Below are 23,451 nucleotides of genomic sequence, written 5' to 3'. Positions count from 1 at the left end.
ATTTATTACAAGAAAGGTATTCACCTAACCTACATGTAATGAATTGTAACCTTACAGTAAAAGTTATTTAAATCAAAATCATACGAATATTATTCACGACGTCATTTCGAATATAGATTAAAATGATTCAATAAAAGAAAAATAAATTTAATTTGCTGTAGTTCTGTAAACATGACCAGTCGTCGAACGTGTGAGTAAATAAGGGTGAATATATTTACACATGGATAGATAGGGTGTAATAACATCTGAATGGATCATTTTATTACTATTCATATTTTGCAAGTATGATTTATAACTGTGATTATTTGCGGATGCTTCACTAATTACACGTTTATATTCCTTAATAAGAAGCAATTAAAACAGATAATGTAGGTCAAATGACATCTACTTTCATATGTAAAACTCGTGTAATAAATGATAAGCTACTAGGAAAGAATGTAATACAATGAACGTATAACAGTATTTATCTAGTACTCACTCGTGATGGATGTGGTTCTCGGTCTCTGTAAGAAGGGGTGGTTGAAGAATACCTCGAAGGGCATGCGCTCGCGCGCGTTCCTTCTCAGCAGACCGATCAATAAGTTGCACAGTTCCGGACTCGTGCCAGATGGCATTCTGCAATTTGAAACTTTTATTTAAGTACTCATTTTCATAATCATAAAACAGTCTTAATGAAGAAGACCAATATTTGGTTTAAATTAAGACTAACGAGGATCGAAGTAATCAAATTAAAATGTTGATATAAACGAAGTAGGTACAAACGGCTAGAACAAAAACCATGTGCTTATCAACATTAAGACATTGTTGACAACATTAACCTACAATGTGGTACAAGAATAACGTATTCCGCAATGGCTATTTCCGCATTGAATACAAACACCATGATGTGGTACATTCCTATAAACGTGCAGGTAAAGATGAAAATTTTAGAAATTTAATCTAAGCTTTATCACATAAAATTTAACAGGAAGGCGAAACCGGTTTTATAATTAACATTAATGATGTAATATATATTTATTTTTATAACTCGTCAGTGTGACAAGTTGCTCATACCGAAACCGAAGCAGAGCAAAACCATTGCCGTTTGGCGGAAGAATAAACGACGTGTGTAGATTTAAAAAATATATTAAACGAAAATCATTGTCAAGTATATATTAACCTAAATATAGTAATGCAAACGTAAAGGGTCACGAAAATAATTCTGTTACAATACGTACATATAATACAGAGTTCTTAATATTTTACTCGATACAGTAACCCAGATGTTTCGAGTGTGTTTAGTAAATGATATCTGGTATTGTTGTCAGTAAACCGTATCTTGTATTATTTATGTAATGAGCGCGTTGTCAACTTGTCATTTGTTCATTACGTTGAGTCAATTCGATATTATCTCAGAACATATAGTTATAAATTTACATTAACAAAATCTGTAAGGGTTCCATTTTGATAAAATGGTATATATGTATTTTGCATTTATCGCTACATTACATTAAGTTTATATTCTAATTATGATCCTTATGTGTGCACACTGAATATATTTTGATTGTAACTGTTTATACTGTTTTGAATGAGTATTTATGATATTACGAATCGAGGTTAGAAATATACAGGGTATTCATTTAAAAATATTTCTGTGATTATAGTTAGATTTGTAAGAAAGAAAAATAATTAAGATTACGAGACCTTTAAATGAAATACTTTTCTATTAAATTATTACTACATTACGAAATTATTTTATTAGACATGTTTTGCGCACAAAAGATTGATTAGATAGATAATAACTTATCTTATATCTAATCATCAACTTATTGTCTTAAAATTCTGTAGTGTTATAAATGATACCTATATCCAAAACAAAGTCACGATATAGTACATAATTTAGAGTAAAAGTAAAAAATACCGTTCAATTAAATGTTTTTGATATTATAGACGGATATTTTGATTTCCGTATCCTTCATAAAGGAAATATTCATAGTCGTTTCGAATATGTTGCAATAACCATAAGCTTTAAGACGTAACGCAGATGCTTGCGCACGTATCTCTTTGATTAAACAAATAAATTAATATACCTAATATACATTTGCTTTAGACCGAAATATATAACATAAGCTCTCTACTTGAACGAGCGTGAGTGTGAGTAATACAATTTGTTCGTGGCATCATTTATAAAGCAAGCGCTGAACAAGGAAGCGACGCTTATATCGGCCACTTTAAAACAGACCTTGAATATGGCCGCTGACTGCGTAGATTATTCAGTTAAAATTAGCAAAAAAACTCGCCTGTACACTAAAAAGCCATATCTACTTGTTAACATGTGCTTGTATAAAAAAAATCACATTGTAACATTTGAACGATATAGTCGTCTATTATTGCTGTCAATGTTTTTACTGATTACTTTAGATAAAAAATAATACCCCTTTTGCTGTATATGTGACCTCGCCTCGATTGTGTTAATAGAAAAAGTTCTACGTCTTTTTATTTTTATTATACCTAAATATCTAAAGACTACAAATGTTAATAAGCTAAGTTAAATGTTTGCTTTGACTTTGTATGCCGGTGAGGGTCTTACTTGGGCTGTAGATCGACGCTGTTTTCATAGAACGCTTTGAGCTCATGCGGCGTGGTGGCCTGGAATGGCGCCTTGCCGGTGAGACACTGGTACACAATCGTACCTAGACTCCAAAGATCTGCTTTTGCGTCATACTTTAATGACATTATTACTTCGGGTGCCTAAACAAAGACATCATAAATATAAAATAAAGATGCAAAGTATTTACCTATAACAGAAATATAGTTATGAATAGTAATTAGAATTACCATGTACATTGGTGATCCGCAGAGTGTAACGGCCATGTTGCCTTCCTCTAGGAATCTTGCGAAACCAAAATCCGCTAATAATAAATAAAAACTATTAGTAAAATGTTTTGGGTCTATGTTAAATTCAATCATTTTTGAAAAGAATAAAATATAATCTTTAAAGGTATAAAGCGAATCGTACCTCGTTTATTTATGATTTCCCTGAAGTAAAATTATCTACTATTCGAGGAATATTAGTCATAATAATATCCTGCATGACGATTCAGCAAATGGTGATAACTTTCTTACGATTATTAAGGATAAGCCCGCAGTTTGGCTAGTTTGAAGCCCGATTTATATACTTACCGATTTTTAGAGTAATCTCTGTAGGGTGTGGTGTCCGCGGAGGCATAACATTATGCGTGAGGAGTATGTTCTGCGGTTTAAGATCACGGTGGACGATGCCCTTAGCATGTATTGCGCGCATTGCTTCCGCTAGCTGCCGGAGAAAGGTCCGAATTGTTCCCTCGCTGAGCAGTCTGTTGGCTTGTAGGTAGTCTGCCAAATCTCCCCCATTGCAGTACTATACGGGGAAAAGCAATAGTTAATAAGGTATACTGTTTGTTTCCCAAATAAAATAAAATAAAATAAAACTACATACAAGCAGTTTATATAAGACAGGAAATTTATATGATCAATGAAACCTCTATTTTTTTTTAATTAACATTTATTTGTATTTATCTTAATATCATCATCATATTACATCATAATCCTCAGGACTTAATTTTATATGAAATTGTTGCGTTGATATAATAAAAAAATGATATTTCGAGGATTATTTATGCTGTTGTACCAAATCTGTATTTGCTCGTGGAATGGCAACACTCTTTCTACTAAATATTGTTTATAAAAAATTATGGCTTTTCTAATGAACTTTTTTACAATGTTGTAAAGTGGAATAAAATCTGATCTATTAAACTTAAGCCATTCGTTCCTGACAAATCGGTCACCCAGAACAAAGCATGTAACATGCCCACAACTTTGATAAAGGTGCGATCATTGGTGTTCAGTAAAACGAATAAAATACTCTAATTAAAGCAATGTAATTTTAATACGTTAAATTTACATAGCTGTATAATTCAAAAAACCACAAACAGGTTTGACGGAAAGTGATACAAGTCATTAACAATCACTTCGAACAATGAAACCAGACAGATACAACGAACAATAGGAACCAAGCTAGTAAAATGACTACGACGACGGTCCAGTTTCGTCGTATGATGGTATTTAGTTTAATAACATCATTTTATCAGTAAATGAATTCGATTACTTCCGAAAAATGACTGGACGTCTTTCTTTTAAAATGACAAAATCTGATAAGAAATTCGACGAAAAGTGTTTCCGTTTATAAAACTCTTATTTCATGATATTTTGTAAACGGACGTAGTATTCAAAACAGGCTGTTATCGAATGCAATGACGTATACTTCTTATCATATTGGCTGTATTTTGATTGCACGTCTTTAGCACAAACTAATGTGTATTTTTGAAATGATCTTCAAAAGTGAGTGTTAGCAATATACATCCAATACATTTTTGCCGTTTATTCGTACCATGTTATCAAGTTTGATTCGCGATAAGCTGCGCCATGCCGCTGGTAATCTTATCATTGAGTGATAATAGTTTTAAGTGTCAGTGAGTTCTCGCTCTGCAATCCGAAAGTACCAGTTTCTTGCAGGTATAAACACCTGTAATTGGTAGATAGTTTGCAGGGAAAAAGTGACGATGAAGCCGAAATATATCTGCATATTATTGGTGTTGTCTCTTACGTAAGTTATTTCTATTTTTTGTAATAAGGTTTCTTACTAATCGTTTATAATATACTATAATAGGATTTATTTATAAATTTTATGTATTTCAATAAATGTATAAGTAGTGATTGTGGAATTCTAACAGTTTGTTTGTAAATTACAACATTAAGAGCTGCATCGGTTCTTCTTTTCAGTATTGTGTATTTAAATTGAATTAAATACAAAATCACATACTCTTTGATCAATAGTATGCCTATATAAAATCAAAACGCACTTTATACAAAATTGAACAAAATTGTGTCAGGCAATCGTTTCAAATAATAAAAGATCAGAATGATATGTTACCTCTGCATTGATAATACAATATAAAGTTATGACATAATCACACATGATTCAACAATCATTAAAACACATCTTCGACTATGCTGTTGGTGAAATATATATTGAAATCTATGGATTTTGTTGCACAAATACAACTAAATGCATTTAATATCTAAATATTTTGAATTTTTATGTGTCAAGTTTATACAATTACAATTTGTTACACCCTTTCCGCTATCACAACTCTTATCTCTGTCCTTAACAATCCTACGTCACCTCGTTATGATAAATAAATGATACCCATTTGATTTTATTGATGTCACATGGTAATGTCAAAACCAATTTTTTCAGGGTCAACAAAGTTTTTTCACAAAACGAAGATGAACCCTCACTTCCTCCCGATCATACAGAATTGGAGGGTTTTATTGAAGGCAGTGGAGATGGAGTTGATGAACCAGTTATAGATAGTACTACAGAGGCAACATCACCGCCCAAACTAGAAAATGTTGAAGAATCGCGGAATTTTTATGAAGAGCCTGTTACAAACGCGGATTCTAATAATACTTCTTTACCTTGTCCTAAACCCTGTGTATGTAATACAGAGGGCGACACAACTAATTTTGTTGTAGATTGTTCAGGATACGGTCTTACTGAATTTCCGTCTCCAATCGATTCCAGGACAACTACTTTAAAATTGCATAACAATAAATTAACTGAAATACCAAAAACAATATCAGAACTTAAAAGTCTAAAAATTTTGAATGCAAATAATAATTTAATCATGGAATTGGCACCTGGCGTAAGTACTTCAATTACATACAATTTGATTAATATTCTATTTAAAAAACCTTGGCACTGATTTTTTATTATTTTTTATAGTCTATCAGCGAATTACCAGAGTTAGTGACATTAAATTTGGGAAACAACCGACTCATTGAATATCCAAAAGACTTAAAAAATAGTTTGTCTTTATCTAAATTGGAGGAGCTGGATTTAGGAGGCAACGATATGAGGACGGTATGTAAAGGATAGATAATAGCGCAATGATTTTGAGTCGGCTAATTGTGTGAAAGTTGATGCACGTTCGATCCTGATTTACTTGGTAATAGCCCGGACTTGGGCAGTAGTCAGAAAAATTCAATGTCACAATAGTCACCCAACACTTAGCACCAGCTTTAGGTTTAATTGGACTAAACAGCTATAAAGGATATGAAGATTTTTTAATATTCCCTTAAAAAATGCAAATCTTTTTAAAAAATAATACTTTCAAGAAAAGATCAAGAAAATCAAGGGCATATTCATTAAATACAATTAATAAACTCACTCTCTGAATATTAAAATATGTGTAGTATGTATGTAGCACTGAAAAGTTACTATTTTCCAAATTGATCAATATCGTTTTTAAAAGTCGTTTTTTCACTATATTTATCAACTTTTTGGAATGGAAAGGCTTATTTCCAATACCAAATTCAAGTATAATTTTATAAATTTTAATTTAATTAATTTATAGTTTTAATTTAATACTGATAATAAAGCACTTCTACGTCATTTCGTGGTGTGCAATATACATAATATAATAAAAGTAAATAACCCCATCCCAAATTAAAACCGTCATCTATTTTTTTTCACATGTACATTCAAATTATAATAATTAACATCTATAACTTTCTTTATTTTCAGAAACTTTCTTCTGAGAATTTCTCTTATTTCAAAGCACTTCGAAAAATTACGCTGCCTGCTGGTTCGACGGATTTGGCTTTAGATTTATGTGAAACTTTGAAGGAAACACTAGAAACGGTGTGTACTGAGTCTTGTGATACCAAACCATTTGATTGCCCAGATGCACCACCAAAAATTGATGAAGATTTATTTGACGCTACACTGCCCGGTATGATTCCTTTAAATACTTTTGAAGGTAACAAAGAAGTAGTTACAGAAACTGAAAATTCGGTAACAGAAAGCACTTCTACAACAATACCGTCGAAACCTCTTGAGACGGATTCTACCTTAAATGAAAATATACCCGCTAAAGAATTTTCTCTTCGTACTGCTGTGATTAACGCTCCTCAAGAAAAAATTGCATCCTTAAATGCCATTCCGGACTCTCCTAAAGATGCATCTAATGCTACAAACGTAAAGGTTGGTGCTACAACAGCTGATACAAAGAAAACTGGTGGTGTAGACAAAAGTGTTATTGGAATGGTCGTTGCTGGTATGATAGTTGTAGTGGCAGGAATTACTATAAAGAAGAACTGGAGTTCTATTAAGAAACGGTTTAGTTCAACACCTAATAGAGCTAATGACAGACCAGGAGGAAATGCAAATGGAACTGCACCTGAAGAGGTTCCATTACAAAATAAATCAGACAAATTACCGGTTTAGAAAACTCTTTTTATATTTTGACATGTATTTGAATGAACTGAGTAGTGACTAGGTTCGATCTGAAAGATAATGATGTTTTAAAATGGTAGCGTTTGGTCTAAAATCTTAATATTTGAACAGGAACAGACAGCTTTTAGTGGAAGAGTATATTTGTTGTAAATGATATTTAAGGGGCACTAAATTAGATTAAGTTATGATAAGATAGTCGTAATGTAAATATATCAACAGTTACGGTCGTCACAGTATTTTCGTTTTATACTAATGGATGTTGAAATTTTAAAATAAAAAAACAGTTGTTTATTTTAGTTTTCTTTGTATTCATCGTATTGTGGTGTAGCGTTTAAAGAGTAAAAAAGTTTTTTTTTTAATGAATGCTTTATTTATTAAACTGTAAAATTTTGAAATAAGTCAGTTTAAGAAAGAAGATCTCTTAAGATCTTAATCACATTAAAAAATATTAATAACCTTGCACTTTCACAATCAAAACGATAGTATTAATTAAATCATAAAATTGTATAAGTTTCTGACATCTTATTTTGTTAATTTCTATTCCATGTGTAAATTCGCTTCAAATTTAAAACTGTTAAAAATAAAATTGGGATCATTATAAAGTTTTATATTGAGTATGTTAATAGACAGCAAAACATTATTATTAAGAAGGAAGAGTCTCGTTATCAATGTTAAGGCTTATCTCTTATACGTGAGCTTAAGGCACTAAAACTTTAAGAACATGGAAATAATTCATATTAAAAGCTTAAATAATTTGTAATCATTTATTCTTCAGAACTAAAAAGTTATTTTCTTTGCACTTATAATGCTTTTAGTATAATTATGTACACGAGATTTTAAACTGTTCATTTTTCGATCAACATATTTATTTGCCAAATATCAAAGTTTATTGATGCCTCTGCTATACAATTGCTTGGGGCAGGAGTCGATGTACCTTTCAATGCGTTTATCACCACCCCATCGTAAAAGAAACTATTAAAGAAGTTAACTAGTCTTGTTTGACAGTGAGCTTGTAAATCATCATTACACTTCTTTACAACGCATTTCTGCAGTAATTGTTCTATCAGGTACCAAGAAGCAGTGATGAACAATGTTCACATATATATGCCATACATATCCATGCAATTTTTTATAAAAAAAATTTTTACTTTAACTTTGTCATCTGGTTTGGCTTTTTCCTTTCATTCATTTATGCCCATAAATCACCTCCTGGGGCCCTCCACTTGGGAAAACATGCGAGCGCATCGGTTGCATTGCCATAGCTACGCCAGTATGGAGGACTATTGAGATTAAATTTACACAACGGAAACAATCATACTAAAAACATATCGTACTTTCTTTCACTTGCGGTACCTTGCTTAAATTCATACTCGAATATAATGCGCAATTAAAATTTTTTTCGTGGTTACAAAACAGCGATATCGTGGAAAAATCTAACGAATTTTCAAAATAAAATATTGCTTGGAAGATACGAGCCACTGTAAAAATAATATCTATCTTTATCTTACATTAGCCGTTATTTAAAATTGACCAATTCATAGATAAGGAGCTAGTACGACTTGATAATTGTTGTTTTCTTCTGAATGTTACCAATAGGAAGAACAATACCAAAACAGAAAAACTTGAAGCATTATTTATACAGTTACAATATCAAAATAAACACGGTTATTGACACAGCAGTTTTCAATGCACCAGCGATATTACCGTTCATGTATATTTAGTTGTTTACTATTGATGTACATATGTATTGAGATAAATAAACTGTTTATTTTCACAATTTGTTTTTATGCGTAAAATCATTCCTTTGAAGTAATTTACGATATCAAAGATTAGTCATGAAAAACAATGTTGTTGCTTATACTTCTTTTGTAATTTATGTATGTAACTCACCGTTATTTTGTATATTAGCTATTGTCAGCTGGTTCACTGTTATTTAGGCAAGAAAGTAATTGTAAAGATACATACTATGTTTAATATGTACTTATTCAAATTATAATTTCGTTATTTCTAATACAATCAATAAATTATTTAAAAAATGTTATTTTGGCTTTTATGTACCTAATAGCTAATTACGTAAAATAAAAATACGTATAAAACCTAGCTTTCATTTTGAAGTTATGTTATAATATGTGAACGAACACAAGAAACATATTCACATGCTCCGGTAATTAAAAACAATAGACGGTTCAAAGACGTCACGAAGAAACGCTAGAGTGCGGTAAACGCTTTTGTGCACTAAGAACAGGTCGTGTAAAGAACGAAAATGCGGGCGGATGCGTGCTTGACTGCATGCCTGTCTGACCGAGACAATCTGTAGTGTTCCGTTAGCCGGTAGCCGGTAGCGGACGATATAACATGCTTGGGCCAATGAAGCTTTAATATTTCGCAACACGATATTTTATGAATCATTACTAATCTTAAAGAACACATGGGCTAAGGTTACATAGGACAGTCCTAATAATGCACGGGTTATTGACCTAAAATGCGCCAGGCCTACGTCCAATGCACTGCGCAGTACGCTGTGGCAACGTTTCGGTGGACGTACTCTATTTTTATATCATGTCTGATTTGATTATCAAGATGTACTGCAATTCGAAGGTTATTGTCCCCATTTTTAAAATTTGTATATAAGTATGTATTTAGGCAGAAAAATTTATTCTTGTTGATGCTCAATACTCAACCTCAAATCTTTTTTTTTGTTGCGTAAAAGTACGATTACCATCTATATCTACTGGCCGAACTACTAAGAGTGAAAATCTATAAAACAAATAAAAGAAATAACTACATACTGCAAACAACACATTCAAGATATATTATTATTAAAAACAAATTTATTTTATCGTATATTCCTTGGGTGGAGTCTAGACGAAAAATCAACATTAACGAAGCTATGATTTTCCATATGATATAAAACAGGACATTAATAAAAATACTCTAATAATTAAAAGCTCTTTGATTCGATAGAAAGCTGAAAGGTTATGTATTTCCTGTGCGTCACTTTCAAGCTACATCGAGTTTCAAAACGTGCAGAGAAACCGTCCTGACGCAATCACACTCTTTTTCATTTCTCCGACGGGTTATCGTATCATCGTTCTACATAGAACGTAGACAGTTTATCGAAGGAACATATTAATTGGTAGATATTTTGCAGGGCAATCTGCCAGTCATATAAAACAGATGATGAAAGTTTTTAAATTGTCGCACTATATTAGTTGCATAACCTAGTGCATGATGAAATGTGTTACAAAGGTATAACTTCATAGGTATTTATGTTATCTATTAAATTCCTAAGATTCGAAAAAGTGGCCTTTTGTAGGTATCATACCTCGAAGTTTGTCATATAAGAGTAAGAATTTAGTATTTTATTAAACGTACATATAATTTAAGCACTAATATGATTTGCAGTTCTATGAATATCGTAATTGTTGACAGGAAATTGTATAGATTAGTATCTTTTAATTCATTCCCGCTGCCCAGGAACTCATTAAGCTATTAAATACCTATGCAGAAATACTGTCATTTCATAAGTTTAATATTTGCTTCAATAGTTTCGTATTATGTTTTATTAAATTCTTGGGCAAATTTAAAACATATAAATAAATGTTTTTTACATTAACTTATAAGCGACGAAATGAAATAAAATTATAAATAAAAATTTAATAGTACTTACTTTTTTTTTGTATGTGAAACTACTTATTAATTGAAGCAACTCATATGAACTGTACACTTTTTATTCCGACAGATTAAGATCAATGTTTTTAATACAGTTATTTTATATTGTAATTGTATGTAATTACTCCGGTTTGCATTGCAAATTAAATATGTAATTATTTTTATATAAAAGGGAATAAAAAAAAAATTCCATTGTTGCTTATTTTTGTAATATTCTAGTCTTCAGTTTATAAAAATATTTATACCAGAAGAAACACGTTTTGAAGTAAATTGTTTAAATTTGCAATAAATGAGATTTCTGAAGCATTTTCAATTGAAATACTTCAAAAAGTATAGTTATAAGAGTTGATTGTTATTTTATTTTTTTTATTACAGATGTATGTAACATTACTAAACCGTTATTCAAGATTTCACATCGGTTTACTATATTATATAGTTTCAAGGTATTTTCCTATGTCGATAGAGTCGAGAAACAAATTCTTAGTCCAGTATCAGATAGAAATACCTAAATAGATATTGGATGCACAATCTCAAAACTCGTTTTTAAAAATGTTAATTTTGGGAGTAGTTATACCTATAGTATAGTTTTAATTAAACACTTTCACTTCAGTATATAATTTAAAAAAAATACGAATGATGTAAATATATAAATAATAATTTCCGGAATTCGAGTTCGGTATCAACAGTTAAAATGAATAGTTGCTGCCAACCATGTTGACATTTTATCTTCTGAATAATTATTATTACTTAATCGTCAGAATTGTATTATATACATACTCCTTGCCAAATCAGATGGTTTAACGTTTGAATATTAGTAGATAATTAACCAAATATTTCTTGCTAGACGAGAGGTTAGAAATTAGAATACCGAATTTCATGAGTTATATTTTTATAATTATTTATATTGTGCACAGTGGTGGCAAAACCGTTGTAAGGAAGCCTGCATGTGTCGTATTCAAATAAATTCATTGCGTGTTCAAACATACTCTAAAGTTTAGAAGAGCTAATTTTGCCAGTTGTAATTTGAATTACTTATTTAACGTTTTAATATTATATTCTTTATCATTAATTTATAACTAGGATTATAAAAACCTCTGAGGTATGTCGTTAATGCTACGATAGTAATGCGTCGTGTTATAAATATATAATGTTAAAATACTATTTAAACTTCAATCATTCAGAGCTATTTATTATATTTTGTACCTACGTGTTCAAAATCACACAGTGAAGACATGTTTGGTATATATGCCCTTGCGGATCTATTTATAAAGATCTTTAAAAAATATTTTGAATAAAACTATACTATGGAAATCCGTATTTTAGTTATTTAGCAGTTGTAAAATCTTCAGCGCAGAGACTGTCGAAGACTTTGTAATATATCGCTATTAATTCGAGGCCAAGGTTATATATAAATAATTATTAGCTTGTTGTCGTGGAAGGTGTGGGTATATATTTGTCCCTGTGTAGGAATTAATTTTTATGGCTGCGGATTACATCAGAGATGAACAACTATTGTTGATATCTCACATTATTCAGGTCCAAATTAAACTAAATTCTATTAATCAGTTTTTTGCCATTAAATTAACAGTAACAGTAACTGTATGTTCCATTGCTGGTTAAAGGCCTCTTTCTCTTTACTACGCTGTCTGGGTAAATGGATAGACATATGGCATAATTTTGTTTTTGTTGTGTTTGTGGTAGAAAAAATGTTTTCTTTCACCGCCGAACTCACGATTTAAACCACAAATCATGCACATGAAATCTAAGGCGCATACTCATGTTTGAACCTCAATTTATCAATTAAGATTCACTCGTTGCCAGCCACTGGAATCTGAGGTTTTATCAATAAATTTCATTGGTTTTATTTCATATAATAGATCAGGTATGCGCCTTTCATATTTCTGGCTAATCCATCGTTGAGCTAGTGTATTGAGTGGCTGTAGTTTTAACAATGTTCAATCTATATATTGTTACGTGATCATGGAAGTTGTCGTATATTTGCCAAGTATACATTTTAAAAGGAGGAGAAATATACCTTTCGGATTATATACTATATGTATATAATCCGAAAGGTAAATGGGCGATTTTCGACCACTTCCGATCGCAGTTAAACTAATTGTGCAATTATTTCTGTTCGAATTCATATTACAAGTATTATGATCAGTTCACTTTCGTTCGCTACTTTCACGTCGTTTCGAGTGATAAGTATGACTACGCGTGTCGGCAGTTTCTGCGCAATAACCTAGACTAGCGCACATAGCTATAAAGCAAGTTTGGATTCAGCACGTGCATGTCTCAAGAAATATAGCGTTACCTTTAAGCTTCAACACGGGGAACGAAATTGCATCATGAATTGTTACTCGTTCCCTTTAATATAACTTGTTACGACAACTTTGTATGCAGATTTTATAAAACAATATTGATAGGTTCCGTTCATTAAATAAATTATTATTAATTTGCGTTTCAGGCTTTCCGTTAACGCGTGCGAATCTCAATACTAATTAAAGTTACTGCAATTTTTATTTAATTTCTAAATCAATTTTAGCATAATTGATTTATTTTTCGTTATTGTTTTAAAGTAAGTATTTTATTTATAAGGTAGGCATATTCCAATGTTATTACATAAATGTTTTATCAAAAGCTGATAAGGTGTACATGAGTTTTGAAGTATTGACTAAATGATATAAAGGTTAGTGGGGCAAATCAGTGACACCATTCGCGAAAGGGCAAAACAGCGCACTGACAACTGCCAAGTGGCCGTTGTGAATGAGATAATTTTCGATGTCTGGTTTTATCAAATTTACTAATTAAATAAATGTATCATTCATATCATTGACCTGTTACAGTTTTTTTTTATTATTTAATACGCATTAATATAATATTAAGTGCAAGGCTCATATTTTATCTAAAGCTTTGTAGAATTTTAAGTGATATTGGATTGGTCGAACGTCGTGGCTGGCGTCGACATTGCACGCTTCGTAAGCGTGCTGTTTTTAATTCGTATACACAGACGATTTCCTTATCGCAAATAATAGACACTACACAACATATAATAAATAAATATCCCGACATGATAATAAATTTAAATAATAAATACGGAACGCTAAACCTGTTTTTTATCAGTTTTACTTTATTTATTTATATGTACAAACAAACAAAACGATACCATCCCACTTTGCGCGGACACTGTAGTTAAAGCCATTTTCATAACATTTCCTGGAGTTGCCAAGAAGTTGTCCGTAGATTTTTTTTTGTATAAATACCTACATGATCATAAAAAAAAATACAATAAAACAATTTGTATTTACCAATTATGATCATTACGATCTTACAGCAAGTCTGCGTTCTTTTTCGTACGCACGTTTTATCTTCATTTAAAATTAGAGAGAACTTTTTAATTTGACATAATTATAATTTTTCTAAAAAAAATATGAAGTAAAAATGATCACGTAAAATCGTATAATTGACACGCGATACTGCGCTATCGATGAATGGATTAAGGGCAAGGCCAGTGGGTTACGGACGCTACCTAATGCTCGTTAACATCTATACCATTTCCTGGTAATTGTTGTTGATATACCGAGCAGCAAACAAGGGAAATGAACCAGGAGTTATTGTGTGGTAATTTCGTTGTTCCGTATATTATAATTATTGTAGTCCTCGAATACGTATCCGTCCATGTTTAGGACGTCTTAAATCACTACGTCACTATAATACCTACCTTTAAAATAAATGTATATTTTAAAACAAATTAGTAAACCTCGAAGGGATTTCAATTGAGCATTTCATAGGCCTCATGGTAGGCATCATCTTCTATCACTGTTATGAGATCCGTTTGATGGTACACAATTATTTGATTGTCATCAGAATAACCTAATTACATTTGCAAAGACTTACGTGTAGACTAAGAGTTATAAGTAGTTTAAATTGATTTCCTAGATTTCTTTACATATTGACTTTTTAGTTACATAATGTTAGGGCCATTACATAGCCGTTCGTTATATTATGCTGTACACAGCGCCATAAAGCGCCTTTGGATGTTTCGGACGTTGCTATATCATGGCCCTGAGGGCATGTCGCGCACATCGGGAACAATAAATGATTGGCTCGGCATTCGCAGTTTTGAACGCAATCGCTTCTTCCTGGTTCGTGTTAATTTTCGCGCATTTGATAGTAACATATTCGAATAAATATTGTTTCCGTAGTAAAACAAGTTATAATCGGTTAGTATATTTGCCTATAAATAAGTCAATTTAACAAAGGCGTGTATTAAAAGAGCACCTGAAATGTTTTTTAAATCAATGAAGTCTTACCTCCATAACAACGTAGACGTAAGCGGGGCTGTCCATACAGTCGTGCATAGCGACGAGGTTTGTGTGGTGAAGAGCTGTCAGTTCCCGGAGTATTTTTATTTCTTTGACGAGTATCTCTGACGCTTTTTGAATACCCTTCTTCGTGACCACTTTCACGGCCACTGACTGTGATGGATTCTGTGATAACAAAGAAAAGGAAGATTTTAATTTAAAATCGGTTATAGTTCATTATAATATACTGGTCGGTTAATTCGATAGGTCGAATAGATAATATCGTTAATTTTATCTTTAACTATCTTTAACTTTACTTCACATACCTATGAAGTATGTATATTCTTGAAAGCAATTTTCAAGAATATACATACTTACAAAATTTACATTTATTAATCGAAAAACATAACTTGAATGACAACTTTAGGAAAAGCAAGTTATTTGAAATATCATAATATAATTCTAGTAGTCACCACCTTGACAGGGATAATTATATCAAATCTGTTTTTAATCATGAACCACTTATACATAATTAAACAACGACATAAAATTGAATATGCATATTTTATTAAAACATTTTAAAATCTACTTAAGATAAGAGTCCAATAGCTAAATATATCGCATTACTTGTTAGCACGTGCGTTGTCGTATCACATGTTACGTATTATTTTTAGTTTTTTATATTTACGCGATAATTTAATCCAGTTTTTGGCCTGCCGTCCTTGCATAATAAAAACAATACTATTACAGTATAACGTGTATAGATATTTCCAATCATTCTAAAGAATTACATAAGTACTACGTGAGTAACAATTGTCGTATAAATCTTGCGATTGAACATAAATGTACAAAACAGAAAGGAAGCGAGAATAATAAATTACATAAGTTGTAGATGCAATTAATGTTAAAGTGAAATAAAATTATAATGATCTTCATTATGCAAAGAATACTTTTAGACAAAATACATGTGCTTTACATGTTACCATCTTAAAGTCCGAAGTACAATAAAGTAGAATGACTAATGAGTCACTATAAATTTCCTCTTCCTGATGCGAATATATTTTAATTACCGATTTTAAATTTTAATTGAATACATAATATTGGTTTAATAGTAATATAATATTTTATTTCAAAATTAAATGTTTCTGTAACAACAAGGCGAATTAAATGAATCCAAATTTATATTTAGCGAACAGACGTTCCGAGGGATTTGTTATATTATTTGCTTATCCAGAAGGGAGTCGGTGGTGCGCCGGAGTTGAGCTAACATTAGCCCGTCCTACATTCCGAACTCGGCAGGCTCAAGCAGCGATTACAATTTGACCCGATTTCGTCATGTAGCCCCGTAGCCCGAGAAGAATGAGTTGCACTATTGTAACCATCAATTACACTTTTCTTATCTTAGAAATATGTAATTAAGTATGTATTTTAAATGTATATATTTTTAAACGTTTTTTTCGGATAATAATAATAGAAAAATGATAAAGTAATTTTTGTAATAATCAAGATTCAATAATAGTGAGTGGAGTATTTAATAAGTCGAAGTAGAAAAACCTTATACGCTGCACGTATTATTAAGATTAATAATTGAATCAGTCCATATTTTGGTCGCAACACATGGCACGTGTCTGTGTGATGTATGCCCTTGGAGTGCATTGCGCGTGTCGTATTGTGCAGCGACGCATTGTCTCGTCGGTTTTACACAAAGAGGTGAAACCGAATCTCAAAACATGTCATCGTATAGCCGGCGTAAATAAACAAATTAATAAGTTGCGTTTAACATGATAACTGTAAAATATTGGATTTATATTATACGTTGTCAAAGATTATATTATTATAAATGATTTAGTTTCTAATTATTAATTAAATTCGTGTTATTTTTATGATATAATAATAAACACTAGCTCAGACACAAGACTAATTACGCTTTCACAATTTGAGTAGGACAAGGATAGCATGAGATTGTAAGTTGCAACAGTTTATAAAATACCACATGAATTGCAGTAGGGAGTGGCTTGATATTACACGGTCGTAAATATGAGACACGTGCAGGTAAAGCGAGCTGGTTAAACTTAGTTTGGACATTAATAGATGGGAAATAGAAACTAGAATGACAGCTGCAATAATACTAATAAAAACTGGTTTCTTTTATTTCTGCATGGCGAGCGTTAAGGCTTTTATTACACGCTTATGCAGACATCGTCAGACATGATATTCAAATGACAAAATATATGTGTTAGATACTAAATTGATTTTTAAAAACATGTTATGACCAGGAGTCGATTAAATTTAAAGGCAGAAGAATCCGACAGTATAAAAATACCACGTGTTAGGTGTGCGTGTTTCTGCTAAAAAGTGAGCAAATTATCGGCATTTTTTTTAAAGTTGACTAACAATGAACCAAATGGACCTAACTAGAACTCTGAAATAATGATTTAATAGAGCTTTACTTTATTTTCAATGCGATTTTTCTGGATGTCGACCTTGTGGATTCGTTTTTTGAAATCATTGGTAAATGTAGCAGATCATAAACTGAAATATGTAACTCTAAACATGTCACACATTTTCAAAAACCAAAGTTGAAAACCAAAAGATAAGCGCGTAATAGCGGTCGTACATTGAGGCTGTAAAAGCGTGAGTATCATTGCGGGTCTGTTTAGTGTTGTTTGCTCCGATTTTTATTGGAAACTCGAACATCCTCGAGCTTAGCTTCACATATTTCATAAGACGCGGTTTGACGACCTCGGTTTCAGATTATATGCATATATAATTAAAATACTCAATTGAAAATGACAATACAAATTATATTTTGTGATTTACAAAGGTTATAGTAACAGGAAAGCTAAAATCATTAAAATTTACCAGATTTTTTTAATCAATTTCATGTAACAACAGTTTAGATAGATACATATTAGATAGTAGATAATCTGTCGCTCATAGATGTTACTAACTAAATTGATAGGAAATCCTATTGTATAATTTTTGTTTTGTATTTTTATAGCCTATATAATATATAAAGGTTAAATATACTATATAATATAGCAATCATAAGCAGGTTAGTATCTAAATTGACTAAACTTCTAATAGCAAGACAAGGACTTGTTGACCATTTGAAAAACTTAGCATCTAAAATGGCTTCAAATCTTTATTTAAGAACCACATATTCTTTTCGAAGCCATCATCACAATCAGTTCAAAATAAACTAATATTATAAATGAGAAAGTAGTCTGTTTATCTGTTGCTCTATCATGGCTAAACCAACCAACATGGTTTATCCAAATTTGATGAAATTTGGTATGAAGCAATCTTGAACTCGAAGGAAGGCTTTTTTTTAGTTTGACACCTGACAACTAACGTGAACATCCTTTAATGCGATTGATAAATATTTTTAGTATAAAATTATGCATATTCAGTTATGTTTATAAACATTTAATAGTTGTTAGTGTGGTTTATTCATTAGATGTTTAAATATTAATTAATTTCCAATCAATTTATAGAATAATTCATTTATGACAAAAACTATGAAACAGCTCTACTGGCTGAAAATAATAAAACACTTTAAATCAATCTTGTCAGTTAAAACCATGTCACTATCTTTGATTATTCATTAAACATAAAATTTCATTTGAAGAGGGTAAGGATACCAATTACAAATGTATGTTTAAAAGCAACACCAATTAGACAGAAAAAGGCCTATATTCAAACATTTATTTATTTAATCTTTTATCTACTGAAACTTTATTAAAATTTATTAAGTTAAAAATAAAATCGATATTGCTGTTTTAATTTAACTCACTTTAAGTGGGATTTTATATATATTACTGGAACTTTGAAAATATCTAAATTATAACACATTGTTATGCAATTGCAATTATCAATTAGAATATATCTTTACTGTAATTAAACATTTCTCTCTCTTTCTTTCAAATGAGAGATTTAAAATTACTTTTAGGTCTCTCATTCATTTCATTTTATCCATTTTTATAATCTTAAATTTAGAGTCTACATTGTTCATATTATGTTATTGGTAAATTATATATTTCATTAAAAACCCATAAAAGGAAGAAATAAATCAAGACTTAAATTATTTTTAAATGTTATAACATTTTAAATACATAAGATGACATTAAACACTTATATTTAAGTCAATACCAATAATTCACATATTGACCACAAATTTTGTAAAACCATCTTCTTTAAATTGGTTTATACATGTTTCAATTATATTGTTCATTATAATATAGAATACATTTCTAATGTAAAACAAATGATTTGAAATAGTTTAGGTTATAAATAATCTATTATCATCACATTATATAGTTATATTATTATTTTGATTGTGTTTTATCCTATAACTACTAAAAAATTTTGTAAAAAAATACATTTTTTTTTAATATATCAAGAAAGTTCTTGGTTGATTTATTTATATATATAGACATTAATTTAAAATATTGTTTATTGAATTTCCATCAGCAGTTGTATTAAAATAGGCTTAATGTTAAAATGGTCCTATGATTTTATTTTTTTTTAATAACTAATTGTCCTAAAAAGGCTGTAACTGGTGTCATTGGGTTAGGTTAGCTGGGGATTAAATGTAATTAAATTAAAATTACTACAAGAGTGATGATATTATGTACTGTAATAGGTTGATTGTTACTAATCATTTTATATAATATGGTATTGATTATTGTCAAAACATACTAAATATTCATGTCACAACTTTTAGCAAACTATTTCAAGGATAATGTCAAACCAAGCAATATCATTTTCATACACATAATGTTTACATGGTGTTATTGAAAACAAATTATTCTTCTTTTATTTTCATTTAGAACATTATTTATTTACTTTGGGTATTTGCATTAGAAATATTTTTTTGAAATATGATTAGTAGTATATTAATTAATCAATTTATGTTTTTTTTAAGAAATATCAAGGCACTATGTCATACGTTATGATTGCTTCATCTCGGTTGATATGACGTTTACGCTACCCACGGATAAAACAAATCGATACGAATTGTTTTATGTTAACCAAAATAATTTTCTCTCTTTGTGTGGAGAAACGTACATTGAAACTGTTTTACTGTCTAAATATCTAACAGTGACAATAGAAAATCTTGGAGAAGCAATGGAAGCATACCTTTCTTTTCCTGCCTTTGTACACCATGGCGAAGGCTCCATGTCCTATTATATCTTGTTTGGTGAACTCGTATTCACCAACCTGGATAACTTCCATTTTCACCAACGCTTTTGCTTTAACCACTGACATTTTAAGTTTTTATAAAATTACACTTTATTACTAAAGACAAAGATCGATAATACAATTTTAGAAACTCGTTTGTGGAACTTGACTAAGCGCTACATTCTGATTTTGAGCTCCTAATCACTTCCTTTTGGCTTCCACGTATTATCTTTTAACTATTAGTCTAATGCACTAGTGAATCATTGTTTTTCTGCTATACACTACATACATTGAACGCAAAACGCATAAAAGTGATTTTATTTTGTGTTATGGTGTTGTGTTTGATTTTGCGAAGTAAAGACTGTATTGCCATAATCCAATTAATATGAAATAATATTGTCTTCTTTCAGAGTTGCCAGTTATACTTTTCAATGTTTTTTTTTTACTTCTAAGTAAAATATTTCAAATAAAAAAATATACTTCTAAAGAAAATCTGATAACTACCTATATAATTTGAAAATGCAAATCAACAAAACTAAAAAAATATATCACTAAGTATCGCCATCTATTGATAAGAAATCGTAATAATAAATGATACATAGATGTCGTTGTTATTGTAATTCTCATCTATTATGGTTAAGATATTTAGGTCTTTATTCACTAGCTTGAAATTAATTATGCTTAAATAAGGTAAGTAATATGATGGTAATATTTAAATTTATTTAATATGAAATATGAATTCCTAAATACATTATGCATGCAAATTATCAATATTAAAATAATTATATATATATAAAATAATAAATATGAGCAATAATTTATGATAGGTTTTTATTAATAAAAATCATGGTTAGATAAATGAAAGATTGACAAGACTTCATTTCTATTTCAAATTAATAAAAAACATACAACAATAATTGTCGCGTTACAGTTTGAGAAACAGAAGCAGGAAATATAAGCTTCTGAATATTGTGACTATCTCTTTTGGTCTCCTAAATCTTCAATACTGTCTTCATCAATCTGCAAAATAAAGATTAAAGTTTTATAAACTTAGAAGTGTTGAAATCAAACATTATATGAAAGTAAGCTATATAATTTCATACCTCAGGCCATTTATCAGGAATAACATCAAATAGATCATCCTTGACATCACCTTGAATTACTATTTCATCATCACCAGTCACTGATGACCCACAGGCAAATTTAGTACCAAAGAATTTAGCTGCTACCTTCAAATCAATATCTAAAAACATAATACAGTAAGAATAACTTATACCTACAAAATATTGTTTTTCTTTTATAAATTGATAATATTTTTCTATTGAAACAACACTATAAAATTCAATCTTGTTATATAGTCTAATTAAAATTATATACTTGACTATTCAAGTACATAATTCTCACACAAATTATTGTGTAAATCTTAATTCAATGTCTTCTGCATCAAATTAAGATTTACACAATTATTACTTTAGGTTTGAAAAAAAAAACCTCCATCAGTATTCAGTGAAAGAAACTAAGTGTATTAATTTTATCATTGTTAAGTGGGTTTACTATTTATCTTATCTTTAGTATTTATATTATTTTATCTTATTAAAAATCAATTCTTTAATTTTCAAGAGATCTACTTAAGACATTAATGGTTGGTTAAACTGTTAATCAATAAATTTGTGGCAGTCTATTTTCAACATCTGCTTCCAGCACTGTATTTAGTATGTTTATCAATTTTAAAAAGATTGAAGACCATGAATATCTTACCAAAAGTGCTTAGCCCAGACACAACAGTTACAGATTTCTTTTTTCCACGAGGGGCTCGAGAGACTTGGACTAATTTTGGAACATCTTCTTTTTTCTTTGATTTTAGCATACCTTTACCACCTCTTTTTTGCCGTTTCTTTTCTTCTTCCCCACCGCCATTATCTTCCTCATCTTAAATTTAAAAAAAAAATAATGAAATTATAAACTAACCTTACTCTGCATATTCTGCAACCAATGATCTTACCTATTTTCACTTTTTCGAATTCTGTTGGTAAATTTTTCTCTAGCCATTGTTTACACTTGTCATATTCAGGATAATATTCGCAGTATTCTATCGGCATAGAACAATTACCACAGTATTGCACCTTTATTGGGTACGATACACCTTCCCTCGGACCAAGCGACAAATCTCTGTCCGCCATTGTATTTATTTTTTCAATGAAACTATTGCATATACATATTTTTTTAATAAAAATAGATATCGTATGTAATACCTTTTATACAAATTTTAATCAATAGAAAAAACTAAGCTAAGCTGTTTAAGATTTCGTTTCGAAGCCGAATTGACATGACAAGTGACAACCGCGACGTCTAATCAAAACCATCAACAAAATTGTCAATGTCAATTACCATTTGTCACCTTAAAAGACTATATAAACGATGTTAATGATTCATCTACATAGGGATGACTAGGTTACCAGTCACAGAAAGCTCGTTGATTTCCTTCAACTCAGAATGTCTCCTCAATTAGATTGATTTAATAAAATCATATTTCTATTTAAATAAATATAACCTCAATTGTTATATTTTTAGTTGTTAATAATGGAACCCGGCTATTTGTCGCAGCCAAAAATTACTCTTTGCCAAAAATCGTATAAAAATAATAATAATAATTACTTCTATAAAAATTACTACTTTACATTTTACTACTTTAAGCCGTCAGATTATTCTTTTTTGATAGCTGACGACATTAGAAAGTTTTTTTGAAAATGTCAATTTATACAAAACAAACAAATCTCGGTTAATATGTAAAAAAACATTTTATATTTTGGCAATGTGTAAGCAATTTATGTAAAAATATTACATTATAAGCAGTATAAATGTAACATTATTGTTTATAATTTATAGATAAATTGATTTCTAAAACGACAAATTATATTTTTAAGCCTATATATTAACGAATTTATGAACTCCATAAACCACATTGAGAATTTA

The 23,451-nt window shown here is 30.2% G+C and overlaps 3 protein-coding genes across 6 annotated transcripts in view; 1 reads left to right on the top strand and 2 right to left on the bottom strand.

Moving 5' to 3' along the window:
* LOC125068465 (serine/threonine-protein kinase unc-51) overlaps positions 1-20,823 on the bottom strand; it is a 28,129-nt gene extending 7,306 nt beyond the window's left edge. For all 4 annotated transcript variants that reach the window (XM_047677598.1, XM_047677599.1, XM_047677600.1 and 1 more), the window contains exons 1-6: positions 20,437-20,823; positions 15,304-15,480; positions 3,163-3,379; positions 2,818-2,891; positions 2,570-2,730; positions 479-615 (exon numbers count right to left, since the gene is read on the bottom strand). In XM_047677598.1, coding sequence (XP_047533554.1) covers positions 479-615; positions 2,570-2,730; positions 2,818-2,891; positions 3,163-3,379; positions 15,304-15,480; positions 20,437-20,565 — 895 coding nt within the window. In that variant the 5' untranslated portion in view covers positions 20,566-20,823. The remainder of the gene's footprint in view (positions 1-478; positions 616-2,569; positions 2,731-2,817; positions 2,892-3,162; positions 3,380-15,303; positions 15,481-20,436) is intronic.
* LOC125068468 lies at positions 4,479-7,607 on the top strand. The gene is made up of 4 exons (XM_047677603.1): positions 4,479-4,624; positions 5,279-5,726; positions 5,807-5,944; positions 6,608-7,607. Exons 1-4 carry the CDS (start codon positions 4,581-4,583, stop codon positions 7,307-7,309), a joined length of 1,332 nt encoding a protein of 443 aa, XP_047533559.1. The 5' UTR covers positions 4,479-4,580; the 3' UTR covers positions 7,310-7,607.
* A 526-nt stretch (positions 20,824-21,349) lies between the features above and the next one.
* On the bottom strand, positions 21,350-22,830 carry LOC125068221 (density-regulated protein homolog). Its single transcript, XM_047677284.1, has 4 exons — positions 22,481-22,830; positions 22,237-22,407; positions 21,582-21,721; positions 21,350-21,498 (listed from the first exon to the last, which is right to left on the bottom strand). Exons 1-4 carry the CDS (start codon positions 22,656-22,658, stop codon positions 21,454-21,456), a joined length of 534 nt encoding a protein of 177 aa, XP_047533240.1. The 5' UTR covers positions 22,659-22,830; the 3' UTR covers positions 21,350-21,453.
* Between the last annotated feature and the right edge of the window lie 621 nt (positions 22,831-23,451).

The sequence above is a fragment of the Vanessa atalanta genome, chromosome 13, assembly GCF_905147765.1.
Source record: "Vanessa atalanta chromosome 13, ilVanAtal1.2, whole genome shotgun sequence".
Classification (NCBI taxonomy): Eukaryota; Metazoa; Arthropoda; class Insecta; order Lepidoptera; family Nymphalidae; genus Vanessa; species Vanessa atalanta.
The sequence above is the reverse complement of the archived record's forward strand: the minus strand, read 5'-3'. Positions and strand labels throughout refer to the sequence as shown.